This window comes from Semicossyphus pulcher, unplaced genomic scaffold (assembly GCF_022749685.1).
Source record: "Semicossyphus pulcher isolate SPU_LCO1_2020_fin unplaced genomic scaffold, fSemPul1.0.p SCAF_23, whole genome shotgun sequence".
NCBI lineage: Eukaryota > Metazoa > Chordata > Actinopteri > Labriformes > Labridae > Semicossyphus > Semicossyphus pulcher.
Genome location: NW_027211697.1, coordinates 3,336,115 through 3,355,468, shown reverse-complemented (window position 1 = coordinate 3,355,468; position 19,354 = coordinate 3,336,115). Strand labels below are relative to the sequence as shown.

Below are 19,354 nucleotides of genomic sequence, written 5' to 3'. Positions count from 1 at the left end.
ATAAAAACTCTGATGACAAGTATGTTGTTTTTTGTTTGTTCTTTAACGAGACGAGATGGGACTAAAATGTCAGTGGTGGGCTGTCGGACATTTAAAATCCATTATATTTTAAAGCCTCAAGCACCAGTTAGAGATAACAGGTAACACGAAGGTGGTTATGAACTTCCTCTGTTAAAGCAAGCCCTGCTTCAGGCTCTGTGCGCGCTCACAGAAAAAGGGGCGTTCAAAGCTTCATTTGGCGCTTCTTCCGCACAAAAAGAAGAGATCATCGGCTGTCTGCTTCAGTCAGACTGTTTAAATGACAAGCGATGATGAAAGTAATCTTTAGATGCTGTGTCTTCATCTTTCATCCGCTGAAATTAAAGTGTTAATTCAACCGGCTAAAATACATTAAAAGACATGAACGTGTCAGGAACACATTTTAGTGTTCTAATTTTGTTAATTTGTTCATTTAAGCTAGTGACGAAAGTGGTGACTGTAGCGGCATTTCTCCAAAATCATTTTGCAGCTGGGGGTGAAATTCACTCAACAAAACGACTAATTTCAACGCATTTTACTTTTCATACAAGAATCATAAACACGGCGCTTTATGGGCTGTGTGGTGTTAACAAGAAGGTTTAGAGACATCGTAAAGGGAGCAGTTTGAAACATTCCCCACAGAAGAAGAGAAAAGAAAACCGTGCATGCTCAGGTACTTACATTGTCTCGTGGGACGATGGTTATGAGCGCTTTGATCGAAGGCAACTTCATCTATGTATTACATTTTTTTTTTCATTGGGGATGCACTGCTCACTTAATATAACCGTTTTAGCCGCTATTTGACTTGAAAATTGCCGTTAATATGTGTGTGAATGTGTAATGAATCTTGTGACAGAAGCAGGTGAAATCTGGTCCAAACCTAAACTTTTAATCGTCTTCAAATAGTCGGTGAAAAAAGTTGTTGTCCACTATAACTCAACTAAAACTATAAAGGGTAAAAATGACTAAAATGTGAATAAAAAACAAATGTGCATTTTCATCTAAAAACTAAGACTAAATCTAAAATAGCTGTCAAAACTAACACCGCTTACATGAAACGTGTGAATGAGTTTTCTCATATCCACAAAATGAAAAATCTTAATTATTAGCTTTGTATATGTGGGTGAGCCCTGCATGCTTCACAAAGGAAGGGAGTCGTCTTATACACCAAGCAGGCAACATTTTAGGATGCAATTTTTCCCCTTTGCCCCACATCATTATCCTGCTGACGTACTGTCATTTCAATTCCACAGAGAATAATGTTTGTTTATGTTGGTTCCAAACAGAACTGAACCAAGTGCTTTCATTTTCACTTTGCCAGATGTTTCAGAGCGCTGCCTCGTCAGCTTCGGCCACATATTGTTTTACAAACTCATTAAGTTTCTCGTTTTTAATGTTCCTGCCAATATACCACCTCTTTCTCTCCCTGTATAATCTACGTCTATTGTGTGTCTTTTGTGTATGTGTGTATGTCAGCGGGTTACCCTGTAGTATGCCAGCTGCAAGCCAATCTGGATGAATGCATCAGGGCTGACGCGCAGCTTCTTTATCCGGCCCTTTCCAAACTCTCTGAAGGGAAACACGTGGCAGTCGACGTCGTCTGCCAGCGCCTGGGCAACAGCCAGGGAAGTGCAAACTTGAGCCTGAACCTGGAGGACAAACGGAGAGAAAAGTAGTTAGACTTAAACTTAAGTTATACTTTGGACTTTTCTACTTTACTTTTTCTAGTTTCATTAAACTCATGAATACATGTTGAATAGTTTCATCAGTCGATGACTCAGATAGCATGAATGCAATGCATGCAGTGTGTTGTAATGACTCTTATGAATCAGTGTTGCGTCAGCACACAATGTTTTTTCTCTGTGGTATGTCTGGAGGTCAGTGCTCTTGTATTATTCAAAAAAATCATATAAAATATCAGTCATCATACTGAAAGTAACAGTGAGTAACTATTTTTTACATCAACTTTGGCGTCCCCTGAGGACAAAGCCCTACGTGTTATCACGGGCCGTAGGTCGTTTAGTACCAAGCCGCAAAACCCAATAGATGTCTTTGACATTCCAAACATACGCAGAGTCAGAACCGTCTCATGGGCTGTGTGAAGTGTGCAACCGCACAGGGCCTCGTGCCTCTAAAGACACTTCAAAAATCGCCCAATTCAGCTGGAAAAAGCGCAGACCTGGCAACTCTGGCTTCGCATCCCATGAAACTTTGATCATGAAGCCTGATGACCCTCTAAAGCTCTCTATATATTCTATATTTCTGTGTGAAATATATGAACTACACAGCATATGGGCATATGACAGCCTGTGGAGACAAAGTTTATACTTTGACTGTGCCGCAGAAATATGGATGGATCGCAACGTTATTGATTCAGGTATGAGCATCAAAACACACACAGGTCTGTATCATATCCGTTCCTCTCCTAACGTCGCCGTCCGCTCTTGAAGAAGAAGACGCGGAGGAAGAGGAGGGAGGGGTGGTGGAGGAGGGGTGTTGGATTTGGTGCCCAGGCGTGCCCAGTGGGGTGGGCAGCGGTGATAACTCTGATAAACTATGCATGGATCACCTGCGGCTCATCTCAATCACAGCGTGTGAAGACATATTTTATGCTTTATAAAGGGTTTTCACAGAAATATGGGACCGATCGCAACCCAGGTCAGGTGCAGAGGTAGGATGGATAAATTGTGATAAACTCGGATAGACTGCTAGGGTCACACTATGGATCATCTGTCTCTGACCCGCGCTGTCCCTCTCATCTCCTCACTGAATAAATACAGACACGATCTGTCTGCATTTCCGTGCATGGCACCCCTGGACTAGACTACTGCCATTGGTCTATTCACCTGCCTCCGAAAATCAGCTGTCCAGCATCTACAATTAATTCAAAAATGCCCTGAGGCCCTAAGAGGGTCCCCAACACTGAAGACTTTTCAAAGCAGATTAAAGAAGTTTTTTTAGTGTGGAATTTTTTAATTTCATCAGTTTTTGACTAAGTGGTTCATTTTGTTATCTGCTCTGAATTTTGACTTTGGATTATAGCTTTTGTGATAATGTTGTGTTTGCCTTTCACTTCATGTGAAGCACATTTTGTTGCCCTGTGTATGAAATGTGCAATATAAATAAAGTTTGACTTCAATTGACTTTCTATCTAGGACTAATTGTATTAATTTTATTAGATAGTCTAGTGCAGGTTTATGAGCTAATACCGCCCCTTCAGCTTCAGTTGCAGCTTGTGTTTGGTGCCATTTGGCAAATGTTAGCATGCTTAACTAAGATGGTGAACATGGTACACAAATGAACCTACTTAACACCAGCATCTTGGCAATGTCGTAAGAAATGATGCATGTTGACGTTAGTGTTTAGCACATTTGGTACTGATTACAAACCTACTCACATGGCTGCAGCAGCATTTCAGGTGCAATGCTGTCCTGCCAAAAATAACACGCATAACTAGAGGAAGAATTTGTCAGAAGCACTCCGCCCGAGTTATATCTTAAAAATGCATCAGCAGCACCCACAGGATCCTCTTTTGATGCCAGTTGGCAAGCTGATTCATGTTTATTGCTGCACTCCATATTTTAGTTTCCCCATTGTACTGTATGTCTGACAGCTACATTCAGAATGATGCAAGTAACTTATGAGTATCTGTATGATCATGTATGAACGTGAAAAACTTTCAAAGAGTAAAAGAAACAGGAAATGCAGTTTCTGAAAGGCCTCAGTCCTCTGTCAGGTTTACACCCTGACATGAACTTTTGGAACCTCCCAAACAAACTGTTAACAAATGGTCTGGTTTCCTGAAACTGCGGCCAATGTAAACAGTGAAGAGGAAGAGTCTTTTGCTAACTGGTGCATACTGTGAACTTTCTGCTTTCCGTTGAACGAGCATGTGTGTGTTTGTGTGTGTGTCTGTGTATGAGACAAATTCCTTCTGGTTACCGTTATGAAAATCAGTGCATGTTTACATAACAGAATAGAAACTTTGTTCAATAACCTACTTTTTACTCAGGGACGCATTTAGAAACAGATGAGGAAACCAGTCTGGTCATTTGAGAGGGAAAAAAAACAACCAACGAAAAAGAAAAAAGAACAAAAAGACAAGTTTCGCTTTCGCTTCCTCTTTCGTTTTAACTTGTGTAATCAGACCCACATATTAATGTGAGTAATAACTGCTAGCTTAGGTCACTTTAATGAGAGTAAAAACAGCTAGGTTAGTAAATTTTAATGTGAGTAAAAACAGCTAGGTTAGCTAACTTTAATGTGAGTAAAAACGGCTAGGTTAGCTAACTTTAATGTGAGTAAACACAGCTAGGGTTAGCTAACTTTAATGAGAGTAAAAACAGCTAGGTTAGCTAACTTTAATGAGAGTAAAAACAGCTAGGTTAGCTCATTTTAATGTGAGTAATAACAGCTAACTTAGCTCACTTTAATGAGAGTAAAAACAGCTAGGTTAGCCAACTTTAATGTGAGTAATAACAGCTAACTTAGCTCACTTTAATGAGAGTAAAAACAGCTAGGTTAGCCAACTTTAATGTGAGTAAAAACAGCTAAGTTAGCAAATTTTAATGTGAGTAAAAACAGCTAGGTTAGCTAACTTTAATGAGAGTAAAAACAGCTAGGTTAGCTAATTTTAATGTGAGTAATAACAGCTAACTTAGCTCACTTTAATGAGAGTAAAAACAGCTAGGTTAGCCAACTTTAATGTGAGTAGAAACGGCTAGGTTAGCTAACTTTAATGAGAGTAAAAACAGCTAGGTTAACTCATTTTAATGTGAGTAAAAACAGCTAGGTTAGCTAACTTTAATGAGAGTAAAAACAGTTAGGTTAGCTCATTTTAATGTGAGTAATAACAGCTAACTTAGCTCACTTTAATGAGAGTAAAAACAGCTAGGTTAGCCAACTTTAATGTGAGTAATTAAAGTAATAAAAATAATTTGATACAAATGACTGATTTGGAAATGATTTTTTTTCGTAAGTAAATAGCCGTGTATAATAAGTGGGATAATGTATAGTGAGCTGGTCAGTATTGCAGGGGAGTCGTGCCCCAGTCCTGTTCCATTCCGCAATAACAACCTGTTCACTATACAATATCTCTTACTCAACATTCTGTATAAAAAGGCAAGGAGGCATAAATGTGGAACAAAGCCAGCAGCAGAAGTAGCAACAGGTGTAACAGAGGTAGTAATAGAAGCGCACACTGTGACAGCAAGCTGACGCCACTGTTCGTTGTTACGATGCTGTTGCAGAATCTCTGTATAAAAATGGCTTTTGACTCACAGAGTGCTTTTTAATTAATTTTTACTGGTTTTAATCACCACTTCTGTTTGATTTGCTTACAGCCTACCGTGCCGTCGCTCCTCCTTTGTGTACTATGATTCAGCAGTTTGTGGAGGCTTTGACTTTAGGACCAACACGCACCTTTATTTTGCCCCCTATTCATTCTCTAATCATGACATCATCCCCATCATGACAGTTTTAGATTACTATGGAGACCAAGTATTATCCAGGATTCAGTTTTATATAACCATATGAAACCAGAGTGGACGAGCAAAGAACTTCAGTGCACAGAAAGAAAAACTACTCGACTACTTCTTTTGTTCTTTAACAACATGTGATTCATTCAGCCCTCATCCTATGGGACCATGCTTTTTCAGGAAAGTCTCCATAAGGGAAATAACAACACAAAAACATGCTAACATTTATGACACGAGCGAGGGGCCCATTGAAAGAGTGCGGCCCCTTTAAAAGTGCGTGACCAAATAGAGGGGGTCAATTGCTTGGTCTCCAGAAGTGTTGCTTGCAGCGTTGTTGAGACTGCTCATTAGACTGACGTGAAACTCCCTTTGCTCCTCGGCAATTCAACCGCCAAAGGGGAAGTTGATCGGATAAACAGTTCACCAAATATGCCAAAGACAAAGAGATTACTGCCTTCATAGTTGAATGGATATTTTTCCGATAAGCTGAACACTTCATAAAAAGGATGAAAATGAAAACAAAAGGCCTTCTCATGCATGTTTTGAACCAATTGCTTCAACGGTTTCCACAGCCTGTTTCCTTTTCTATGTGTGCAGGGAAAATCCCCACGATTCCCCTTTAACTGAAGCTACGTTTAGTGAAGATGAAAGTTCGCATGCTGCACAGAAACAGCTGGGGGACTTTTTCCACAGGAAACAACCTCACTATTCTCCCTGTACAGAGTGGTTTTTGTTTAGTTATTTCACTGGTTGACACTTACATTAAACACACCCCAGCAGACATTCATGCTTTATAAAAGAGTCATCTCAACTGTCACAGTACGTCTCTTTCTGCTTTCTGTTTTCGAAATGAGAAACGGCTCGGACAATGTGTCAGTCTTTGGCCATTTTTCAATTTTTTTCTTGTAATGACGAAGAAATGTAAGCTTGCTGAACTGTAACACACACACAGATGAGGTTGTTTACTTTGGTCATTCATTAATGGATTGTCTGTACAATCATTAAAGTGTGTTTCATATGAGACGCGCCTTCTTTCTTCCACTTCCTTTCACTGTGGTTTCACACTGGTGTCTTTGAATTAGCAGTCTGTTAACACAAATGCTTTAACACGCTCGTTTCCCCTTTTCTCCTTACATAACATTTCCCTCTGTGACTGTGCGGCTCTATCACAAAATCTCTATAAAAAAATGTCTCAACATGCCAGAAGATGGGGAGGAAATTAAACCATGAACAACTTGGCTGACTTTCTTTTTCCTAACAGCACCTTGCTTCCTGCTTACACATTGAGGTTTCCTTAGTGCCAAATCCTTCATTATCATCGATAAATCCTCCTATATTCAATGATGATTTTGCCAAACAAGACTTTCTTGTAAAATGTATGCTGTGGTCATGTATTATTAAAAGCTACTATTTTATGGAGAGAGATTTCAATGGCCACGATGTCTCGTGTGAAAAAATGCCAATTGAGACTTGCAAGTTGTCTGAGTGAAACTCTGCTGCAACCTGACCTCAACGAGATCATGTAGCATGTGTTTTTACCTGTGATTACAGTGTACCGTGTGACTGTGTTTTTGTCTGTTTGTGTTTTTTTGTCCTGCTGGCTGTAAAAAGAATTGGCCCTCGGGGATAATAAAGTTTACCTTACCTTACCTGAAGACCAATTTGACAAATGCCGATTTCCTTCCTTTTTAAGACCTGTATTAGCTTCTTCATGTTTTTAAGTGATTTTATTTAACATTAATGGAATGCAAAGACACATTTAGGATGTCTAATGAATTAATTCATGTTGAATTAATGATCCAAAATACTATCTAAACTACGCCTCTCCTACAGTTGAGACCTGGAACAAGGGCTGAAAGGTCACCATCTGTTTCAGAAAAACTTGATTCCTTTTGTGCTTCTCTACTGTTATTATTTATCGTCCTGACTTTCCCTTATAATACTTGTAGTGCAGTTGGCTTTCTCATCTCCTACCTTTGACTGCACAAATAAGCTTGAACGGTAACAGGAACACAACTTAATTTTGGGTGTTGCTCGGATGGGCCAGTCAGATATTAAGAAAGGCCCCCCAGGATTCTCCTTGGGCTCTGCCTTTTATGCAACCTGCTGGAAACGGTAAAACAGCCCTCAGAGGCCCTAGTTATTGTGAAATACTGCGTTAGGATGCAAAGTCTTATATGGTAAGCTGCTGTTGTGAGCAACACGTGTTTCAACACAGTCCACATCACAGAGCAAAGAGCAATAAGTTTGGGTACTGACATCATGAAGTTTCCTTAACAGAGATTACACTGTGTTGTGTGTGATGTTTAATATTGTTTGAAACAAGCAACAGATGCAGACTAGTATAGGTAAATGATCAGGCTGGTTACTCTCACTATCATTATTGTAAGGTAATGTAATGTAAATCTTAACAGAATCCCACTTTTACTATTAAAGAGGACCTGTTATACTCTATAGATCTATTAGGCATTACACAAGAGTATCTTTGCATGATTCACAGTTGAAAGAAATCCTTATTATCTCATCCTGGCCCTCGACGCAGCCCTACAGTTTAGCCTCTGTGGGAAACTAGCCACTTTAGCTTCTGTCTCTTTAAGGCCATCCTCACCGCTGCTCACTGCGTGCAACCACTTGAGCACCACTTACGATTAAACTTGAAAAATGGTCCTGATCTGAGCTATGAGTAAACTTTCTTGAAAACACTGAAGTCATTGGCTACACTGGTGATGATAGTGGGACACAAATCCTCACCGTGCCTTGTTCACTCAATTGCTATAGCCCTGAATGTTGTCAATACATTATAGTGACACAGTGAAAAAAAAGCGTACCACTGTCGAGGAATAACTGCTGTACTTTTTGTTGTCCCTGATCCATCACAGCTGCACTGCGTGTTCCTTTCTGCATCCTCCAGACAGCCATAACAGAAAATAACAAGTATTGTTTACCAGGGATTTTTCTACTCTTGAAATTATTTCATAACTGCATTGTGTGAATATGTTTTGAGTTCTTTCTGTTTAAATGAAAAGAGAAAGTTCAGCAGAAGGGCAGGTTAAACTATTGGACAGGGTCCCAACACAGAGCTGCTGGCCACAGACAAAAATATATTCTATTTAACTTCTGGCATTTAAAAACAACATTTTGATTTAACTTAGTTAGGGAACATCCACCCATCCATTATCTATAACACTTATCCTGTATCCTGTTGGCTGGAGCTAATCCCAGCTGTTATTGGGCGAGAGGTGGGGTACACCCTGGACAGACAACCTTTCACACTCACATTCACACCTACAGGCAATTAAGAGTCACCAAACAACCTAACGAGCATGTCTTTGGACTATGAGAGGAAGCTGGAGTACCTGGAGGGAATCCACACATGCAAGGGGAGAACATGAAAACTCCACACAGGCTGAACTGGGAACCTTCTAGCTGTGAGACGACAGTGCTAACCACTGCATCACCATGCAGCCCAGTTAGAGAACAATGAAGGACTAAAAGGCAAAAAACTGCTACGGCTCCGACTCCCAGGTCAATAGGGATTACTGTATGTTGCCACAGTGCAGGTGGGTTTGTAGGATGTAAGAAAATATCGATACACCTGATTATCTCTAAATGTTGTAGAATGTATTTGTGAACTTATATAGTTAATGTAAATGTCTTTGCTTAGATTCTACACAAAGTAGTGCTGTGGTGATGGAGGTACTGTGATGAATAAAAATCCAGAACCCACTGTTAATTGCATAAAAACGTTTTCTCTCAGATCTTATGCATGTTCTTTGGCCTACGACAACTTTCCAAAAATTAGATTAAGAGATTACAAAAGAGATCTTATGGTAACCTCTGCAGTGTGAACTGTTTCGTGTTGCCACATCCATGCTAAAACACAGGCCTATTGGTGTGATACTGTGGCCCCCAGATTCTGAAGTGGCCGATATTAAAGCCATGCAGCCAGAAACAAACACCATCACGGCTGCTCAAGAAGCAAATCTGATCCTTTCATAATGAGCAAACAGCAGGTCTGTTTACACAATGTGATAGGAGATTATCAGCATGCCATATAGGTGTGCCAGTTAGAGGAGGCCGGTGCCAGGAGGCCACTTTAGTAACGTACACTTAGATATGGTTTAAAATTCTGTGTAAATAATACAACAGATTTAAACGAGTTGTTTTCCCAAATATCTCTCCACTTCCTAACCTTTGTGTTTTATATACTGTAGGTGAGCAGGTGTTGGTTGCATGTCAGTCTAAAGTGGATGGTCCTGTGACTTGTGCCCGCTCGACAACATATGATATGACATCAACGTTACACACATGGGGCCCGGGTGCTGATAACTCCAGAAATAACTACAGAGTGATATCGGAGACAATCACGCGCGTCTTGCAGGGCATGTGTACCTCTGAGGGGATGTCCCAGGCGAGCCTCTGGGGGAGGGGTAGTGAGCGGTCCACTTCACCTTTACAGTGTCCGTCCTCAGTGTAGCCCAGCTGGAAGGCGTCTGTGGCCAGAGTGTACTGGAGAGGAGAAGACACATCATCAAAATATGCAACACAGAGTCCAAATAAACAATACAACCACTCATTACACTTGCATTTTTACACTTCTTCTTTAATAGTTTTTTATTTTACAAAGAGAGACCCTAAAAGGTCAGGGTGGGTTTATATGAACTACTTTATGATCTATAGCCTTTACGTCAACTAAACAGTACACGTACAGCATGTTTTTCCTTCACAGCCAAAGAAGCACTTTCTCCAAGACATTCTTAACCAACTTGACAAGCAGAGCCGTTGAGTGAAAACAATTTCGAGGCAGACTGAGCTGCTGGGTGGGCGTGTCCTTGACCTGTGCCAGGGGCAGGAATTCTGCTGTGTCTCGGGCAGATGCCCAAATATAGACATCACAAAGTGAAGCCTATTGAGAAGTCTGTCTAAAAGCAAGCGTTCACAGCAGCCTGCACCCTAAGACTTTTTTTAGCAGGGGACTACTCCAACATACTTTTACCTACAGATCTGAAACTTCACCCACCCAATGGGAAACAGCATAATACCCCTTCTTTAAAAATATGTTTAACTTAGAACTACTGCTTGGATTGTGTAGCTGTAAGTCTGCATCATAGCAGCTTAATGCCAACAAAAGTGAAAGAGGTTAATGAACCGTGTGGTCTTTACTGTGACCAGCTGCTGCTCTGGCTATTAATGGAGTATCTATCTAGCTATCTCAGACGACAGACTGACGGTGGAACGAATGACTAAGTTTAGAAGTAGTTGGTTGTGGAAAAGGTAAAGACTGGTCAACTAGGAAAGTTCCTTCACCACAGTGGCCGTGATCATGAAGCATTAACGGTGGAGTTTCACCGTCCCGTTAGCGCTTCAGCAGGCCCACATACTGCCCCCAAATGTATACCATAGCAACATGATGTTCACTTTCCATCATATCTCAGCCGCCCACAACATCAGCAGCGGTAAGATGATGCATTCGTTTCTTTCCACTGCTCGGCAGACCACTGCCTCTGCTCTTTAAACCACTGTCAGTGTACACATGAAACCCATGCCCTGCAGATATTTTTGTCTTTGTTTGATTGTTTGTCAATTTTATAACGTAACAATCAAAAAGAATATCAAGTAAAAAGACCAAATTACTTTCTTTAGTTGTCACACAACCTCTTTACTGCAGCTGTCAGATGTTCCCTGATGGAGCGATCTTCATATTTCCTTTTGGCAGCACACAAACATTCAGATGGCTCACTTAAGCTGTTACGTAGCTTTGGGGACTGCAGCAGTGTCATCATCAGTATTTTTTTGGCATCTTCACAGGCGTTTCTTTTTGAAAAAGTGGCATTTATCGGGAAACAGCAGGAAATCCCTGAGAGGTAATGCTGAATCTGGTCAGACACTAAACCCATTTCCCATAGGGGGGTCTAAAGTGAACCTCTTAAAGGCTCTTCTCACAAACAAGGATAGGCTTAAATGTAAAACAATAACACTGTCCAGCCCAGGACTTTGGTTCCACAGCATGTTAAAGAGATTGTATAACTCAAGACAATTAACAGCAGGATGTATAAGCAGCAACAGACTGAACTCCCCTCATTCTCACTCTCTCCCCCTCTTTGTGCCTCACACAAACAGAAACGCATGCATAAACACACACAGTCCACCCCCCTCTCCAAACCTAAGCAAAAACCAGACCCACGTCGTAAATCCCCTTTTTGAGTGAAGACTTGATTTCATAATCAAGTATGAAATAGGGTAAACTGGTGATCAAATCATCTTAATTTAATCAGCTTGTGTTTCTTAATATATTGGCTTAATTAACACCTTTGTACGATCCATACAGAACAATTATAACACCTCATTTAGTCAGTGTAGTCATACTGCCATGAATTGACCGCAGTTAATGTGCCACTAAGATTTGAAGATTTAAACTGTCTGATGAGTTAAATCATTTATATTCAAGTAAATAATGTTGAAATTTTACTTCTGAGGAAATAAACTGTTCGGAACCCTTATTAGGATAATGCTTTTAATTCAGGTTTGTTTACGTCTACTGCTTTCTTCTCTATGGTTACACTTCAATAGAAATGTTGTGTATTTATCATCACTGTTTATCACTGATGATAACATCACTGTTGATAGTGGTTTCTTTATATTCATTTATTTTTTGTAACTCTTTATGAAGTTTAAAAATGGGGTTTAAAAATTGCTGTAGGCTATATTGCAATTTTGATACAATTTTGATTATTCAGCCCTACTTCTAAGTTACTTTTGAGTTTGAGGTTTTTGTTAATCCAACTTTAGCCTCTGACAGACCAGCATCTGGAGCAGTCGGCGCTCCTTTAAAGAACTGAAAAGCTGTTAAACTCCAGAGACTTTTTACCAACCCACCGAGGAGGTTGCTTTTGGCCAGAGCTGGTATCGCCAGACTGGAGCCTCTGTGAGACAACTCTGCAACAAGTAAGCTGAAAGTATCTGATGCTGCTGTGGTTGAAGTTGATGTAGGATAGTACTTAAATTCTTCTTTAGCCTCTTATAAACCAAACTCATATTCTTCATCACTATAACCCAGCCTTATTGCCATCTCTCCTTCATTCATCTGTATTATCTGTTTTATGCTTATTTACTCCCTCATCTATTCATTCACTTGTAATCATTTTATTATAAATAAAAAGGCTTCATTTATCACAAAGCTGTTGTCTTTATCATTTTTTAAAGCAGAAACTGTCAATGTATCCAACTTCAACCCAGAAAATAAGATGAATTATTACTAAATGTTTACTCCTCCATAGCGGAGGTGATGTTCTTCCTAACTAGTGCAAATTCTGAAATATTCAATAATGTATTTACGCTACACTGGTAAGCAGAAATTCACATTTGTGAGACAAACACAAACTACAAACACAGACACACACACACACACACACCTCCCAGAGGTGAGCCACTGTTGGTGCATCCGCCCAGGAGTGCTCTGCATTCAGCCCGTTCTTCCCGTTCTTGTAGATAACAATAGAGAAGGATTTATCGTACCACCTGAAAGACAAGAGAAAACAAATGGAGATAGTGAGAAAGCAGCAAAAGGAGAACTGGTCAGGATGACAAACTAAATCACAAAAGAAAAACAGACGAGAGTTTGAGGAGGGGATGACGAAATGAGCAACTTTGTATTGAAACATCATGTTTAGCAGGAATTACAGTCTCCCACGCTGCTAGCTGCTTGGCCAGACTGTACTAATTCAATGCAGTGCTTTGAGCTAAATGCTAGCCCTAGGATGCTAATATGGCTTTACCTCATCTTGTCCTTTCTCAGACCTGTCCACAACCCTGAACTGGCGTTTAAGTGTAATCCTGCCATAATTACCTATATGATGATCTTGCCAATGTGATTATTGACAGAGCACAATGGGTCACACTGATAATGACCGTAGCTATGAGAGATGCCTCACATCTTATTGTATCCACTTTTGTCCTCTTAAACACTAGTTTTTTTTGCTCATAACAGACAAAAGTGCTGAGGTTGAACCTCTAATGGGGTGTGGGACTTAGTTGCACTCTCTCTCTACTTTGCACCATTATGATGCAATGTGTTGTTGCAGATGGGATGGGATTCAAAGAGCAGAGAGTTTGGTGCGACATAATGAAACCTATCACTGGTTGAAATCACAACGCCCGTCTAATGTCTTTCCTCTGTAATTGCCTCACCTATCATAACATTTCCCATGGAGCAGGGACTTAGCGTAGCGGTCCAAGTTGCCCGCAGGGTCATCTCCCCTCATGCCTTGTTCTTCATCGTCCAAGGTTACGAAGAAGGCCGCTCTCTCAATGGCATCCAGCGATCGCTTGTTGGTACCGGTGCTGAAGTGCTGTTTCCTCATCTGAGACCAAGGAACCCTGTGGGAGGGGAGGTTTACAATCCATTAGTAAAACACTTTAGATTCCTGATTATTATTAATATAATCATCCGGCCTAATGCACACACGCAGACACAGACACAGACACACAGACACACACACACACACATACACACACGTCACTATGAAGACATGTAGATCTTCAAAACAAGAAGAGGTGAGCACACATTTTTCTTTTCTGCCTTCACTTAGTGACATATGTAGTTGGTTGTACTTTCTTTGCTCCTTCAGAATGCTCAGGCATACGTTTTAACTTCTTGTTATCTCTCCTGGCCATCAGCCCAAACACACCTGGGATTCAGTTACAACCCACGCACACATGCACGCAATCCTGCATTTCATTGTCTGAGAAAGTCATGGAAACTTGTCACTCATTTGCCGATTTGTTGATACAAGTTCACTCTCTTTTTATCCCTGGGCTTTCTTTATTTCCATTGCATGACCTCTGACCTTTCTTCTTTCTAACCCCTCTCTGTTTTTCTGCAGCACAATGGACATGAAATCAACGTAGTGACAGCTGACTCCTGTAAGAACAGCTGACAAAGCAAAATATTCTGTCCTCTATTTCCTGTAAAATAACCTATAAAACAAGCTGTGATCCAATTGAATGCTCATGACCACAAGTGAATTATGTGTGAAGTTATTTTATTAAATTAGCTGTGAGGAAAATATTAAACGTGAGCTATAGAATAATCCGGTGAGCCATTTGTGTGTGCTGCCATCTTGTGGCGCCGCTATTACTGCGGTGGCCACTCCGTGTCTGCTGCTGCCTGCTGACTGTGATGGCAGCTTAATTAGTTGGATTAAAGATGTTAGACAGGCTGTCGGTACTTAATCAGGCGATACGTTTTTAATAGATATTCATTCAGCACGTATTTTACATTTTTCTGCTAATGCAGCTGGTCTGTAACGATTACATGCAGCTCTTACTTAATTATGCTAACTAGCTAGTGTAGGAACGTTACGCGATCATTTTAATAATCATCTGGGGACGAACAACAAAATGCATTTACAGGTCAGTCAGAGAGAGACGAAATTACTTTAATAATAATAATATAATAATTATAATAAATTGTCAATTCACTTCTGAAGAATATCTTAGTCCTCCGCCAGTGAATCTATCTAGAGCGTCTGGTCTCATACAGAGGGAATGTTCAGGACGTTAATGCTTGTGTATTGTGCACTGTTAAAACAGCCGATGACTCCACAGGTTTTTCCCGATGTCCTTTACATCGTTGTCAAAAGTAAAGTTACACAGAAAGTCACAGTAAATGTAGAAAATTGTTCACTTCTGAGGACAGCTTGCATTCAAACGCACAGATGTTGTAGGGTGGCGCCACCGCAGTAATGGCGGCTTGCCAACTTCCGGTAGTTTGCCGGATTAGGCTATAGACTGAAGAAAAAAAATGACCTTCAACTTTAAAGTGGAATGTTTTCTTGCATGTTACTTAATGCGCGATTTCACATTGTGAATGAATTACCACATCTTAAATGTCAATATGACCATTTGACAGATTGAAAATGTTTTGTGTCTATGGTGATCATGTTTCCACTCGCTCCACAGTGATTTGTGGAGTCCCTGAGGGGTTAATGCTGGGACCATTTTTTTTCTCTCTATGCTCCCACTAAACCACATTATTACACAATGAAATAATGCATCATTTCACGGCTATGCTGATGACACACAGCTACATTTCCCAGTACATAGCTGTACTCCCACCCTAAGTTTTTTATGCTGACTCAAAACATCTGTCCTTGTACGTCAGATGAAAAATTGCCTCTTCGCTAACTAACAAGGTACCTGAGTGTGCACTGTCCCTGGTACATAACCTAATAAAATAAATAAAATAAAATAAAATTTAGTGCCTCTCCAAACCTCTCAAATCTCAGTAATTGTTATACAAATATTGAAAAAAGTACGTCAGCAAATTGTCTTAAATGATACCCTGACAAAACAGATTGTGATTTTTGGTCCAGATAAGTTGCACCCTGTCATCCGGTCCTCCCCTTTGTCCCCCATCACTTTTAAGAAACATCAAGTCATCCAGTCGTGCTACTGTCACCTCAGAAATATTGCCAGGATAAGATCAGTGCTGACTTTTAATGACACACAAACTATCATTCATGCATTTATCTCGTTACAATCAGACTATTATAATGGTCTTTTGACTGGTAGAACTCAGAAATCAGTAAAAAGGCTGCTAATTGTTTAAAAATCAGCAGCAAGACTGAACAAAAACTAAAAAAAAGAGACATATTACTCCTGTTTGAATGACCTTACACTGGCTGACCGTTTCTGTAAGGATTGATTACTTCTTACTTATAAACTTCATGGCCAGAATATATATCTGAACTGCTGTTCCCACCTCACTCTTAAAAGCTAAAAGGGACCGAGCGTTTTCTGTTCGGGCTCCTTGGCAGGAACTCTGATCCACTACAAGTACACACATCATATCAATCGCCACACGCATTTGTTTGTCTTGAAGTATTGTTTTTTTTTTTTAGACAATTATCTTTTAAATACTTCAGAAAGGATCACATTAAGTGGCATTTCAGTCAGCAGTGTTTTCTCTTTTGCCTCCTTAAACCACTTTTTGATGTAGTTTTGACGCAGCCTGTTTCTTTTCTTTGGCAGTTCCAATTTCAGGCAGTTCTTATCACTGCAAACCATACTCTGGATAAAGGAAGTTTTTAACAGCGATGCACTTCCTCTGTAATACATGATGTAACCTGTCGCTTCTTAGTGAGCTGTTTCTAAATAACCGCCCCAATGAGAAATCCAAAATCTAAGAGTTTGACGTAGAAGGCTTTTTAGTTTGCTTCACCACTAATCTAAAAAATACTGATGTAAACACTCTTGAATGGCAGAAAAAGCAATACTATGTCCTTTTCAGATTGAACTCGTCTAGTTTGACATATGAAAGTTTTGTTTTTTAACCCTTCTTCTACCCAGGTGTGAGCCATGCACTCAGCCAGTACTACTAAATAAATACCACAAACTGGTTCTACAGGTAAAAAAAAACACCGTGTGGCAGCCGTCTCCTCAGGCTTTTTTTCCTACCTGTCGCCAGCAGTCAGAGCTCCCAGTTTCTCCTCTCCGGGTTGCGGGGGTGAAGGGTCATCGATAATCCTCTGCATCTGGTACTCGATCTCCCTGGGAGACAGCAGTCGACCTGCCCGGTACACCCACAGGCGGAAGTAGCGTCCCTTGTGGTACACTGCCACAAACTCACTGTCCTGCCAGTGCTGGAGCACGTCTGTGAAGGAAGCATTCTTTCCGTCATTAAAACTCCTTTTTAGTGAGCAGATGTGTGTGTGCTTATCTTTATTTATGTTTTGCAGTATACTTAATGATAACAATGTATATGTATGTGGGTGTTGTTTGGTTTATACATAACAAATCTTTTTTACACATAAAATCTGATGTCCGACTTAAACATCCGCTTCCAATTTCCAGCGTTGACCCTAAATGACCCTAAACGCCCCATACAGATGTTTACAGATGTCAATCAATCAAATTTATCAATCAAATTTTATTTGTATAGCGCCAAATCATAACCAGGGTTATCTCGAGACACTTTACAGAAAGAGCAGGTCTAGACCGACTCTTTGTTAAGTTATTTAAAGAGAGGCCCAACATCAATCCACCATGAGTAGCACTTAGCAATTCGGCACATTGGCAAGGAAAAACCTCCTTTTAACAGGCAGAAACCTCGAGCAGAACCAGACTCATGTTGAACAGCCATCTGCCTCGACTGGATGGGCCGAAAATGGGATAGAAGGAGATGCAGGATAGAGACAGGCAAAGAGAGCAACAACAACATATGTTCTTGTTACCACAACAACAACATATGTCCTTGTTACATGAACAACAACAGACACATACTTATGGTTGCAATGCCAATAATAGTGGTAGATTAGGGTGAAGATTGGCTAAATAAATAAATAAATAAATAAATTAGCGAGAGAAGCAGAGTAATGATAAAGGCTGAGGTAATCGTAATTGTAACAGTTGAAGTCAACAGGTCTACTATTAGCATTAGCAGCAACAATAATGATACTATGGGGAAGGCTGATGTGAAGATGTATCTCTTAAGCAAAGGGAAAACATATACAACAGTAAAGTGTGCGCGTGTGTGTGTGTGTGTGTGTGTGTGTGTGTGTCTGTGTGTTTACCGGTCTCAACCCCTGGTGTCCGTGTTGTGTTGAACATCCTTTCACACTGTGCAGCACATAGAGGGATAACAGTACCTGGAACACGACTCTGAAACACACACACACACACACACACACACACACACACACACACACACACAGACACACAGACACACACACACACACACACACACATACACACACACACACACACACACACACACACACACACACACACGTTATCAATACCTGTCTCTCAGTTCTGGACTATAAAAGATGACTACATTATAAAATGTTACATGAAAGGACATGTGGCCCTCTGTATGAGATCAGTTCCAGTTACTGAGGCTTCGCCCATTACACCAACCACTTCCTCTCTGGCAGGCATTTTACAAATATTTAAAGACCCCCTTCAGTGAAAATCCAGTGTTTAACCTTGTAAACATCTCCATGTGGTGTTTTTCATGTGCTACCAGACATATCAGGGACAACATAAGCAGTCATCACCATGGCTTGGCCTGGGCCGAACACGTTTTCAGATTGGCAGGGTTTGAGACGTCACAAACTTATGGAGCTAATCCCGTTAATGGAAAGAGTGACGCTGTGCATATTATTATGTAACCTAGGCAACCACTTCAGCTGTAAGCGTCATCGTAATTTTTGCAAACTTACTTGTTTCAACAAGTTGCCACTAAACGATGGCAGAGACGTGTTGCGACAGAGGGGGCGGTTGGAAATGTGCATAGTGGGCGTGGACTACGCAGATTCAGAGGCAGAAGGAGGAGTTGCCTTTGGAGGATTTTTACAAGGTAATTAAACGTATTTTGCAGAAAAAACATATCAGACACAATTTAGTATTTCAAGCAGAGCATGTCTTAAAACATGACTGGAGCTGGTCTTTAAAACAGTTCGCTTGTTTTGCTCCAGTTTCTGGGGAGATCACCATGTTTTTTCTCCTTTTTTCAGGGTGTGTCAGAGCCTTTACCTAATCAGTAGTTATGTGTATATCAACCCAGCCGTAAGGTAGTGCCTTTGCGTAATACAACATAAACAAGAGGTTGTTAAAACCACCAGAGTTACCATATAACTTAAAGTTTTGCCAGGTTTTATCGGGGCTGAACGCAAACCTTGTGAGCAGTGCGCTATTTAATGCATTTTAGTGTTGATTTTGAGACACCAACAGTCCTAGCTCCCATGCTCAACCCACAGTTTTATTAAGGCCTAATATTTATTTTTTGGCCACACTGTATCATTCCAGACCCTTCAAAAACATGTGATCATGTCACAAAACATTGCATGAACACAAAC

At 40.5% G+C, this 19,354-nt stretch overlaps 1 protein-coding gene across 1 annotated transcript in view; it reads right to left on the bottom strand.

The window, feature by feature from the left end:
* cpt1a2b (carnitine palmitoyltransferase 1A2b) overlaps window positions 1–19,354 on the bottom strand; it is a 42,815-nt gene that overhangs the window by 8,604 nt on the left and 14,857 nt on the right. The window contains exons 9-14 of the mRNA XM_069674911.1: window positions 18,068–18,155; window positions 16,953–17,148; window positions 13,683–13,871; window positions 12,908–13,013; window positions 9,888–10,004; window positions 1,503–1,667 (exon numbers count right to left, since the gene is read on the bottom strand). Coding sequence (XP_069531012.1) covers window positions 1,503–1,667; window positions 9,888–10,004; window positions 12,908–13,013; window positions 13,683–13,871; window positions 16,953–17,148; window positions 18,068–18,155 — 861 coding nt within the window. The remainder of the gene's footprint in view (window positions 1–1,502; window positions 1,668–9,887; window positions 10,005–12,907; window positions 13,014–13,682; window positions 13,872–16,952; window positions 17,149–18,067; window positions 18,156–19,354) is intronic.